Below are 12679 nucleotides of genomic sequence, written 5' to 3' on the forward strand. Positions count from 1 at the left end.
TATTTGAAATGCCTTTGTTGAGACATTCCTGCATTCCTCTAGTGAAAGGGAATTGGGATTTCCTTGGATCCCCAAGGAGCTACATTTTTTGGTCTCCATGGAGAGCACATTTCATCTTCCAAACCCTTACCTCCCGGGTTCCTCCTAGCCATATGCCGCGTGGCTCTTCTGGCCAGGGTTATTGGAGACGTACAGGTCAGTTCGACCCCGATCCTCATCTTACATTTTTCACAGATCTTGACGAGTGTGCCACCAAACAACACAACTGCCAGTTCCTGTGTGTGAACACCATTGGCAGCTTCACGTGTAAATGTCCTCCTGGATTTACGCAGCACCATACCGCCTGCATCGGTAAGTGGGACAGGAGAGTACCCTACCAGAAATGTAGCTATCCCTTTAACGAGTTGTTTTCTAGTTCCTCTGCTGTTGGAGTAAGAGGATAAAAACGTCAAAAAAGAATATGTGAGTACGTGTGTGTGCACGCGCACCTGTACGTGAAAAGTTATTGGCCTTATTTGGCCTTTTCTGAGTGAATCCTCCCTCTCACAGCACAAAGAGAGCTTCAGTGGATTTTAATTCTTTTCCCTCACCGCTTCTTCTAGATAACAACGAATGCACTTCTGACATCAACTTGTGTGGGTCTAAGGGTATTTGCCAGAATACTCCTGGGAGCTTCACCTGTGAATGCCAGCGGGGGTTCTCACTTGATCAGAGTGGCGCCAGCTGTGAAGGTGGGTAGGGTCCTCAGCTTGATGCAGCTGCTGGGCCCTGGGGGAGGCAGTCTGTGTGACTTTCATACTCGTCATTCTCCTCCTCTATGAGATCTCAGAACTGAGCGCAGGGAGAACTGAGCAACTGAAGATGGGAAATATTTTGCCGGGCTGGCACAGGTATCATATCATAGAGATCCATCTTTGGTCTCATGCTTGACCAGGTCTATAACATGTGCCTTCCCCCCACATCTCAAGGATTTTTCTGCTCAGTAAGTAGCGTAACCTACTAGGGCATGAACTAGTCAAGAAAAATAGCTCGGTTCCTGAATTTGATTCATTCATATTCTAGTCACTGGATCCAGAGTCCTAAAAGGATTCCCCTAAGTGGATTAAATATATGAATAACTCTTCTGATACTATGTAATTAAAATTCTAAACTATTTTTTCAGGATTTCCTTTCTGTATTGACATCTTTGAGTTTCTGATCCTGGCACAGATGAGCAAATACAAATACTTCCCACAGACAGCTATCCCATAGAATGCTCTGGGGCCTTACCTTGATTTCTTCATCATTTCCATTTGTAGGCATTAGCAGGAATGTCGAATGTTTTTCTCTGGAGCATGTATTTTTGACGTTTCGGTGGTAGAATAATTTTTTTGGGGGGGTGGTCAGATGCCTTACTGAAATTGCCTCTCCCTTCCTTTTCAGACGTGGACGAGTGTGAAGGGAACCACCGTTGCCAGCACGGCTGCCAGAACATCATCGGGGGCTACCGGTGCAGCTGCCCCCAGGGCTACCTGCAGCACTACCAGTGGAACCAGTGTGTGGGCAAGTAGTCTTCCCTGCGCACGATGACGGCACACCTCTCCTGTCTCCCCCAGTCCCAATAGTGCTTTCTTTCTGAAAACTTTAAACTTGTCATTAGATCAACCAAGAGTCCTTTAAGATCGCCCTAACCTGGTTGAAACCAGAGGAGAGTTACAGCCTTTGCAAAACAGCAAACTGAGAAAAAAATATAACGATGAAGGATACTTTGAGAACATCGGAAATGAAACGCCCCTAGAATTCCTTCACTGTCCGCATCCCCCCCTCCCCACCCCGCTCTTGGGCTGCGGGTCGTCATTGGCCCACGCTGGGGTTCTGTTCGCAGGAGGGCCAACAAAATCCTACCGCTCACTGAAAAGGGACTTTTGGCCTACAGGCACAGAAGGGGTTCCATTCAGCTCTACACATCTCTTAGGGCAGAGTGTAGGCAGCAGGCGTGGCAAGTTTTTTCAGGTTGCTAAATTCTTTTGAAAATTAAGGGAGATCCACAGACTCATTAAACTGAAATTATGTCATTTTCGATTCCATAATGTCATGGGAAAGTAACTCTAAATGCACATTAGAGAATTCAAACACTGAGTTTAGAGGGACCCCCAGATCCATCTAGCCCAAGCTTTTGGTTTTACCAGAAAGACCTGAAAGCCCAAGGAGGAAAAATAATCTGTCCTTAACCCAGTTCCTTTGTGAAACGCCTGGAGCTAGAACCTCAGGCTCTTAGCTTCCTGATTTAGGGCTGCCTTTCAAGTGTTGAGTCCACTCATTTTTTTTTTTTTTTTTTTTCATTCGCCAAGTATCTGTGCAGCACCGCGGTAAACGTGGTACGCAGGTGACCTGTTCTAGCTGCCACACTCTTGGGTACAGAGGCCTCCTTAGCAAAGACGCAAGGCTTACTGTCTCCCGGGTGCTGCTCCACTTTACTCCAAATGAAGATACGTTTGGTGTGTTTTCATTTATCCAAACTGCATCTCTCTCATTTGGCTTGATTCTTTTCAAGACACCGTTTTGGAGGCGTGAGTAGGCTTGGCTCAAAGGACACCAGTGCTGGAAGAGTTTAGACTACACCACTTGCTGACCAGCCCTCCTCTCTTCCTACCTTCAGTCCCGGGATAGTGGAGATGGTCAGGTCATGTCTTCGTTACCTGGAGATTCTACTTTGGCCCCGTGAAGATCATCTCCTGGCTGGGAGTTCTAGAATAAATTAAGAAGTTGGAAGAGGTTTGGGGGGTTTCAATGCCCAAAAGATACTAGCCCAAACTGGGCTCATAATTCTTAAGAATTATAGCTATCCAGAATGAGCACTGCCTTGGGCCAGAATGGCTTTCCCCGGAGCCATGCAGAGAAGAGCAGATCCTTTGGACCGGCCCTCTCTGGATCCTTACTCCTGGGCAGCCAGAATTTCACTCTTAGAAGATGGATGGGTTTGGGGTCAGGGGCCACTGGATCTCATTGTTTTGTGGAATATATCAAGCCTGCAGCTGCAGTTGGAGTTGAGCCATGTTGACCTAGAGAAAATTTATAAAAGTAAGCCCATCCTACATTTTGGAATTCTCCTAGCCATTCTCCCTTCACAGCATAACTAACATACACTATGCAAGCCTAATGCTGCCACCTTTGATTTTAGAGGACAGAGTGGATAGGTTTCAGTCTAAGTTTAAGGAGGGTTTTTTGGAGAATCTAAGGCTGTTTCAATAAAATTAAAATCTCTTTTTATAAAAATGACAAAACCCTCCCCAATTTTGAGTATTGACTGAGAGTAAAACAAAGATTTTGGAGTACATAAAAATTGCCATTGGAGCCATTTGCTCCAGAGGGCACAGGATGAAAAAGGTCAGGAGAGTGCAAAGCATGGGAAACAGACCGTGTTTGTATACCGATGAGCAGGGTGAGTGCAGAGACCCTTTTCAAGCAGTAAACATTGAATATTTGCCAATTTCTTATCTTAATCCCTGTTCTGCTTGACCCTAGCTCTCTAACATAGATAAGCAAGTTTAATTTAAACTTTGTTAGATTCTCAGGGAGTTAAAAAAAAGAAAGTGAAGTAAAATAGAAAAGAATGTGAAAGGGGAGGAGAGAGTTCTTGACTGGGATGGATATATATAGTAACATAGATAGATGCTCAAAGCTAGAAAGAGCCTTAGAGATTATCTAGTCTGACCTCATTCCTAAAATATAAATCCTTCCCCAACCTCCTGGGTTGTCCAAGTTTGACTTGAATACCATCTTGAAGGGCATTCACTTTCTTGTAAGATAGCCCAATTTATGTATAGAAAACTTTAATTCTTGGAAATATTTTTTTTCATAGAAAATGAACTGTTCCTCCCTCTACTTCTAACCTGTTTCTATCCTTTGGAACAATACAGAATAAATCTAAGTTTTGTGTTGATGGGTCCTGTCCTTCATATACAGACATGGGCCTTAGAGATTTTATCTATCAGAGTCCTATCAGGAAACCAATGGCTAAGCCCAACCCAAAAGCACAGGACGAAGGAGAGGAGCCTGTTGATGCTCCATGCAGGTCAGCCTCCGGGAGCTGAAAGCAGGTGTAAAGTCTGGAGATAGACATGGAAGGACAAGGAGAAAACATCCAGTCCAGGGATAGTTTTTCCACCAAAGTAATTGCCCTCGGTTCCTCATTCACTCTTTGGTGCCCATGGTCTCCATTGGTATCTATTGCACACTTCATCTCTGATTTAAAGTAAGGGGGAAAGAACAAAGACAATGGCACATTTAATTATTTCCCTTGTAGGAACCTTGAATCCTAAATGACCTTGGGTGGATACTTGAGAGTCCCTGGATATAAAGAATCCTCAAACAAACCTGTAGCTAGGCACTGAGCTGTAGCAGGCAGCTCAGCAAATGGCTTTCTTACTGTGTATCTATTCCTTCCACACAGGAAAGAAAGAGGAAAGGGAGAGAGGAGGGAGGGAGGATATTATACATATGCAAGCACCCTGCTCCCACCATTTTTACCCACCTGTTTTTCTAATTTTAGAACAGATCTTTTCGGGGCGCCTGGATGGCTCAGTCGGTTAAGCGTCTAACTCTTGATCTTAACTCAGGTCTTGATGTCAGGGTCGTGAGTTCAAGCCCCGCATTGGGCTCCATGCTGGGCGTGGAGCCTACTTAAAAAAATATAAATAATCTAAAAAGGTGAAACCAACTCAAGACAAAGGAAATACCAGTTTAAATGGCGCTGAGTCTCGAGAGACACTAGCATGAAGGCAAGCACGCGGCTTCTGCCATCAGACAGCCCTGGGCGTGCATCTCTGCCCTGCTGCTGGGAGATCTCGGAGGGGCTCTCGGAGCCTTGCTTTCATCATCTGTAAAACAGGGATTAGAACACCTACCGCCTGTGATTGTTGGGAAGGTCAAGTAAAGGAACGTGAAGCACCTCGCACTCTGTCACGCAACGGGCATCTAATAAACGTCAGTTACATTTCCCCTCCTCCCTTGCATTGGAAGCGTTTGCTCAGTGAGGCCAAGGCCAATCTGTGTGCATTCAAATGAACATATGCCTGAAAGTGGGCTATAGCGATTAAGGAAAGTTTTACCAGCAAGCTTCCAGCCTGCCCTAGAGAGGCAGGCCTACAAAAATAAACTCGAGATTTCAAAAAGGTATAAATTAGAAATAGTGAGATACTCAAGGTTTTCTCCCTCAAGTTGATTTTTTAAAGTTAGATTTCTTTTTCCTGCTTTTTACTGTCAGACTTGGCAGGTCCCTGTGGGTAGCCAGTCCTGCAGCATCTGTCTCTATTGTGGGTTTTTTCCAATTATTGCTTGTGAAGTCTGCACTGAATCTCTTCCAGCCATACTTTGCTTTAGACACGGCCCAGACACTCTGGGCAGGAGGCTGGTTTGGATAAGGGGGGGCCCATCCAGAGATGGGAGCAGACATACCAGAAGGCACTATTCATCCCCAGGACAAGCACCTGGGGGCTTTTGCAGATTTTTGAAAAGGAAGTGCAAGTGGGGCGGACACTTCCTGCAGGATGGCAGCCCTTGCCAGCCCTGCACATCTTGAAAGAGGAGGACTGGGAAAGCAGCCTCCGGGAGTACGGTTGCTCCCTGCTTTGGAGACTGTTGTCCCACTCACAGAGAACTGCAAGACTCCTTCCCTCCTGCCCTGAACCTTGAAGCTTAGCTAGGAACCAGCCCCACGTGCTTCACAGGAGGCTCGTGCGGCATGGAACATACTAGTGTTGGCTTCAGATGAGACCTGGAATCTGTCGGTCCCCCGAATGCCATCCTCTAATGCACTCCACCTGGTGCGTTTGACCTCATCGACCACATTTGCTCACCACGTGGCAAGAGGCCACATCCATTTCCACAGCATGCTCGCTCTCGCTCTCCCTCCTGCTCCCTCTCCCGTCCCTCTCCCCACCCCAGCCACCTCGGCCTGCCCTACCCTCCCCAGGGCCAGCAGAGGGCCTGCTGGCTGGCAGTGCCCGGTGGACGTGCCCGGCCAGTGTCCCACATGCGGTGTGTTCTGGTTTTCCCTGCAGACGAAAATGAATGCCTCAGCGCACACATCTGTGGAGGAGCCTCCTGTCACAACACCCTGGGCAGCTACAAGTGCATGTGCCCCGCCGGCTTCCAGTACGAACAGTTCAGCGGAGGGTGCCAAGACATCAACGAGTGCGGCTCTGCGCAGGCCCCCTGCAGCTACGGCTGCTCCAACACGGAGGGCGGCTACCTGTGTGGCTGTCCGCCTGGTTACTTCCGGATAGGTCAAGGGTAAGCACTGCTGGCCCTGCTCCTGACCTCATGAAGGGATGCAACTCCCACTGACCCACCGGGTTGAGGAGAGCCATCCTTTCACAGTCCTAGAGTTCATTCTGGTTAGCTCGGCAAAGGTTTTAGGCTATTTCACTTGAAAGGAGGCATCAAGATTTCTGCAAATTCATAGACTATGAAACTAATTGTAAATACCTTGATACAGGTTTTCTCTGTCTCATTCTCTTGATCTTCTTGTTGAAAATGGATTCATTTCTCCAGAAATGCAGGGGCCGACCCAGGCCGGGACAGGACTCACACTGCACATTGCTGATCCACCCTTCTCCTGGGGCAAGCAGGGTTCAGTCTTGACTTAAAATGCCTTCTCATTAGAGAACATTATATGTTAGCATAAATCACAAAGATACCTGGTTTTAAAGTATACTTTACACCTCAGACTTAAGTTTACATTAAGAACTATCAAAAGAGCATGAAACAGGACTTAAAATAATTATTGTATGCTCCAGGGAGAATACTTCACCACATTGTAGGTGTGAGTGTTGGGGAAGGCAAGACGTATTTCTATCTTACTCAGTAATTTGAAAGTTTAGTGGTAAGTTTTCAAATGTGGGTCTTTTTCGCTGCTGACTTAATCTAGACTTGGATGTCCATCTACCTTTGCCTGTCCTGTTAAGAATTTCCATATTTACCTTTTTAATTAGGAACACACAGCATTGAAATAGACATACACACATATGCAACCACACATACACAGACACACCCCACAAATCACACGTTCCATAACACACACATACATGTATGTATCAAATATATCAAATTAATTTAGCGACCTTTGATTTCTGAACACACAAACATCATTCATTTTAGGTCTGTGTAGACTTGAAGGTAAAAGAATGTTTCATGGGAAGCACACGGAACGCCAGCAATAGGACACAAATTCCCAGATGTTTGTGTCTGGCTCTCGGTAGACTCATTATTTTTAAGCTGAATGCCAGAACCATGTTCCCAGCAAAAATTGTGACACTCCAAACTGGCCTCTGGCCACTGGGACTTTGTAGTCACACTTCTTGTAAGTGGTGTTCCAGGGATATGAAAATACTGGAACGGAGTTCTGAGAAAAGAACCAAAACCTACACATTTGGGGTTTTCCTTCCAGTAACTTAATCATCATGTGAATGCACATACACACACACATGATGAGTGTTCATCATTTCATCCATTGTATTGTTTCTGCATGTTTCATGCTGCAAGATAGAGGAAGAGGAAAGGAAATGTACTGGGTTCTGGAGGGATTGCAGAAAATAGTAGGAGCCCCTAAATGGCTGCAAAACACACAAAAAAGATTCTGCTTATTGGCATTATATTTTGAATCTTAAGAGCATAAAGAAAAATGGGTTATAAAAAATAGGCCAACTAATACAGAAAAAGAGATCAATAATTGGTGTTCGTTATGACCCATTAGTAGAATAATCTACCCATTTATAACAGCTTGGGCTTCTCTGTGAATCACTAGAGTAGACCCTGCCCCAAAATAAAGACTCTTAGGATCATTCAGATATTTCAACACTTTTTGAAAGAGGAACCTGGTAAATACATTCCAAGAGGCCTATGAAATAGTAAGCAGAATCACAAAACAAGGTACTTGTGAAATGCAAGCCTCCCTCTGTAACTTGGCTTTGATAACTGAAAGGCAAAGAAAAACAGCTGAACTAGTTCTCTCTTGGGCATGGGTTTGTTTATCCAGCCTCACATGAGTCAGAGCCAATGGCCCTAGTGGTTTTGAATGACTTGAAACAATTTCCCACAGTTGGGCAAGCTCCGAAGCTTGCATCTTATACATTACACATCTTCACAGTTTGTTTCTGAGTCAACTTCAGTTCTACCTAGAACTTTCTTTACAGTTTCAGTAGCTTCGGCCAAAGCGAGTGGTCACATAAGAGGAGAAATCACTCAGAAGCTGGAGTGGTGAAGGCTGGTGACTGTGGTGGCAGAAGGGGAGGTGGCAGGGGATGGTGTCGGTGAGGCAGGAAGAGGGCAAGGAGCTCAATGGTGGCGGCTCATACCTTTCTCACTTTCTGGTTCATAAAAGGAAGACATTTTCCTTTAACCTCCCAAGTCACATGGTCTCCCCCCCCAAACTTCCCCCCGTTTCCACTCCATGTCCCCTCCCCAGTGTAAGTACAGCAAAACACCTGCCACAGTCGGGTTCAGAAAGGAAGCGGCGAATCAATATGCGACACAGGGCCCAGAGAGATAGTAGAAAGAAATCAACCAACCCCGGGAACTGGGCCTCAGAGCCTAAACCCAGAGGGCTTCAGTGTGGCTCTCAGAACCAGCTAGTCACCTGATGGACGAATAATCAATGGCTAGATGTCACTAGGTGGGGTCCATGCTTCACCGGAACTCTTGTACCTCCTCCCTTATCTCCCAGTTCTAATGAAAAGGGGCTGTGCCCCTCTTCGTCCACAGGCACTGTGTTTCTGGAATGGGCATGGGCCGAGGAGGCCCGGAGCCACCTGCCAGCAGTGAAATGGATGACAATTCTCTCTCCCCGGAGGCTTGCTATGAGTGTAAGATCAACGGCTACCCCAAACGGGGCAGGAAACGGAGAAGTGCAAACGAAACCGATGCCTCCAACACCGAGGTGGGTCAGAAGGTGGTTTCTCCTGATGTCTCCTGTTGCAGAAGGGCCTTCCAGATGCCTGTGGTTTCCTCCAAGGATGTTCCAAAGTGTGAAAAAGCTCCCTGGGGAGAAAATCCAGACATTCCCTGAGCTCTAGGCTGCATTTTACAAGAGTCTGTGGGACTCTCTGGAGTTTCTTGCTGCTTTTAGGGAGTGGCCATTCGAAGGTTTTCACATACTTGCTCATTTCCTCTGTCTCGCCAAAGAGAAAGTCAAACACCCACCCAAAGTCTGCTGAAAGGAAAGGTCTGAGGTCCAGGACAGCAAGTGGGCAGAGGCAGAATAGTGAAGTGACATAGCGCTCTCTCCACGGGGACGCCAAGTTCTGAAAGCTAGAGGCTCCTCTACTGAAAAGAGCCGTGTGGAGTGTCAGGGAACTTGGATTCTAGACAAAAACAACATGGAGCTCAAGCAGCCTGGTTTTCTTTGCCTACGGCTGCTGCAGCCTTTCAGTCAACTCAGAAATGCACAGAGATTCACCCAGACCCCTGGCTCCAGGCCCAGAGAATCCGGCACATGTGGTCCCAGAGAGGCCAGCAAGCAGCCAGGTGAAAAGCATCGAATATTAGCAGATCATCAGAGTCAGGAAGTAGGTTCATAGGCGTGTCCTTCAGAGGGGATGGTTTTTCGTCAGTGAACAAAGTTGAAGTAGACTGGTTCTTTCCTAGCGTCGGTGCTGCAACCCATCCGCTGTGGTTTGGGAAATGAGATAAGTCCAGGGGAAGAAAATAGCCTATGAAAACAGTGGTTTGTGAACTTGAGCAAGCATCTGATTCATCCGGAAGACTTAAGATGGATTCCTGGGAGACACCCCAGGGTTTCTGATTCAGTAGGTCTCAGGTGGCGCCGAGAATTTGTGTTTCTGACAGCTTCCCAGGTGATGCCGATGCTGCTGGTCCGGGGAGCACACTTGGAGACCCGCCGCATTAGAAGACACCCAGCTACTTGACTTCCATCTTGACATCAGTTTAATATATTTTTTTTAATATTATAAACATATTCCACTTGAACAGATTTGCGATTTAAACCATGTTTTGTGAAAATAGGCATTTTCAACACAGTGTATGTACATGAGCTGAAGGTGGTCTTAGTGTGAGATTCGAGTCACTTTTTCTTTAAGATGAGAACTAAATGGCATATTTACATTTGACTTAACACATTGCCATGTGTCTTTCCAGGACCAGCCTGAGAGAGACACCAATGTGAGTCTTGCAAGTTGGGACACTGAGAAGACAGCCGTGTTCGCTTTCAATATTTCCCACATCAGTAACAAGGTCCGAATCCTAGAGCTCCTCCCGGCCCTGACGACTCTGACGAATCACAACAAATACTTGATCGAATCTGGAAATGAAAATGGCTTCTTTAAAATCAACCAAAAGGAAGGGATCAGCTACCTCCACTTCACCAAGAAGAAGCCAGTGGCTGGAACCTATTCATTACAAATCAGTAGTACTCCACTTTATAAAAAGAAAGAACTTAATCAGCTAGAAGATAAATATGACAAAGACTACCTCAGTGGTGAACTGGGTGATAATCTGAAGATGAAAATTCAGATTTTGCTTCATTAATTCACCATCCAGAGACCAAATAATTAAAAAACAAAGATAGATAGGTAGAACGGAATTTTCCCCCCAGTCAGAATCTTCATATCATAGGTACAATCTTTCACCAAGTAAATTTCTATAAATAAGCACTATTCTTGTATTACAAAAAGCAAGGTACAGGTGACTCCCCTAGTTCAAAACAACCACTTTCTCAGGCTTCTCATTGTGTAGCTGAGCTACCTTGTCACATGTGTTGATTCTTGAAAACTGGGATGCGTATTTTCATTGGGGGTCAGCCATTCATGCTGACACGCCATCCTTCTAGCAGATGTACGGGAATGTGCTTTCACTCGATGGACTGTTCTGTTTTTTCCCAATTTTTAAACTTTGCTTCTCCAAATACAAGTACTAGGTTGGCCAATTATAATATCTATTTGGTGCTAGTAAATTCTCAAACTAGATTTATAAATGCACTGTAATATTTACACAACTTAGAAACCAAATTGCAAGTATTCAGTTCAAATACTTCATTAATTTCAATCAACCAAAGTTAGTTCAGTAGCTTATCTCAGTTATGAGTTATAATACATTACATGTAAATTAAGTGTGTGTATACTGTAATCGTGCTATTTTTTATCATTGAAACATTTATAAACTAGAATAATAATGCCCTTAACGTGAGGGTTTGTAATGGTGCTTATTAAGACCAAAGACTTGTTAAATGTATACACCAAGTGGTAAGGACATTTCTGTGACTGGCCCACACGTGCATGGAGGTCTGGGAGGACCAAGAACCAGCCTCAGCGGCCAGAGGATCATCAGCGCATCCTTCATCACACCTGTGCAATATGCCAAGATTACCCTCAGTCATTCCTGTCAACAAGGGGTCCATGTCATAAACGTCACAATAAAACAGTCTCTCTTTTTTTAGTGTACCCTTGGCTTTGTGTTCTTGCATGGATGTGGGATTTGGCGGGGGGGGGGGGGCATTCTGGAGGCTAAATAAAGTTTCCTGAATTTAAATTATCCTGGGTGTGGTAGTTACAGCTTCGAAGGGTGCCAAGCGTACGTATAACCGCTAGCAAAAAATTAACATATTTGAGTTAGTCCCTTGTTCTGTTCATTAAAGACAGCAGAGTTATTTCTCGCCAATAAGAAATTTAGAGTGTAGCCTCATTTCTAAAACATGACCTAATTAATCCTGTGACTTTTAGACCACTAGATTTAAGTATTTTAAAATATCAAGTTCGGTCATTGTCTTAGAGCACATGGGTTTCATTATAAAAGATTTATCATGCCCTCTCCCTTCAAATATACAGTGTTGGCAAGCCTTAGGTGCTCCATCCTTTTTCCCCCTAAACATCTGTTGTTAGTCAGTGCTAGTCTAATTACAAAAGGATAATCCCAAATTGAATCCCATTGAATGCTACCTAGCTCTTGTTTTTTGACTGTCATAATTTGAATATGCTGTTTTATTTTAAGTGCAATATTGAATATTTAACAGTTAAGCTCACTGAATTGATATAAAATTCTTAGAAAATTCTTAGAAATTCTTAGAAAATTCTTAGAAAAAATTCGTAGAATCCCCAAGGACAGTAAAGTGAAGGGTGGTGAAAATAAAGGTGAAATAAAATTGCTGCATGAAGGGGAAAGAAACCATATAGGACAAAGGGAAGTCCTCAACAGCTTCAAAAAGCTACACTTAAGACGATGGAGCAGGTCTGGTCCATCTTATCCCAGAAGCCAAAACTAAGGTTAGTTGCCATGAAGTTCAGTTTAACCCACACACCTTCCTAACTGTCAAGCTACCCACTGAGGGATGGATTTCCTTGTGATGTGGTGAGCTCTCTGTCACTCTTTAGAGGGTTCCAGTCTAGGCATAATGGCAACCAGTGGACAAGGATGCTTTCTTCTACCTAACAGGCCATGAACATCTTGAAGTATTTTTTTGTATCTCTTATTTTGCCATCCACAAAATCTTGCTTGTAATAGGTGCTAAATAGAAATGAATCAAATGACTATTTTGGAAGCAATTTGTACCTCGGTTAGGAAGTTAAAATATGACTCAAAATTTCCTTCTAACTCTGCGCCTGTGGGTCTGTGATGGAAGTGTACTAAAATTGTTAGAGAAGAATATATAGCATATGGTAAACAACAGTTTGCATTCGGAAAATGTCTT

General features: G+C 44.6%; 1 protein-coding gene across 1 annotated transcript in view; it reads left to right on the forward strand.

Annotated features, from left to right (window-relative positions):
• The window catches only part of FBN1 (fibrillin 1), a 225317-nt gene extending 213882 nt beyond the window's left edge, over positions 1-11435 (forward strand). Inside the window, exons 60-65 of the mRNA XM_036075961.2 lie at positions 235-351; positions 603-731; positions 1423-1542; positions 6042-6273; positions 8743-8917; positions 10135-11435. Coding sequence (XP_035931854.1) covers positions 235-351; positions 603-731; positions 1423-1542; positions 6042-6273; positions 8743-8917; positions 10135-10524 — 1163 coding nt within the window. The 3' untranslated portion in view covers positions 10525-11435. The remainder of the gene's footprint in view (positions 1-234; positions 352-602; positions 732-1422; positions 1543-6041; positions 6274-8742; positions 8918-10134) is intronic.
• The last annotated feature ends 1244 nt before the right edge of the window (positions 11436-12679 follow it).

The sequence above is a fragment of the Halichoerus grypus genome, chromosome 8 (assembly GCF_964656455.1).
Source record: "Halichoerus grypus chromosome 8, mHalGry1.hap1.1, whole genome shotgun sequence".
NCBI lineage: Eukaryota > Metazoa > Chordata > Mammalia > Carnivora > Phocidae > Halichoerus > Halichoerus grypus.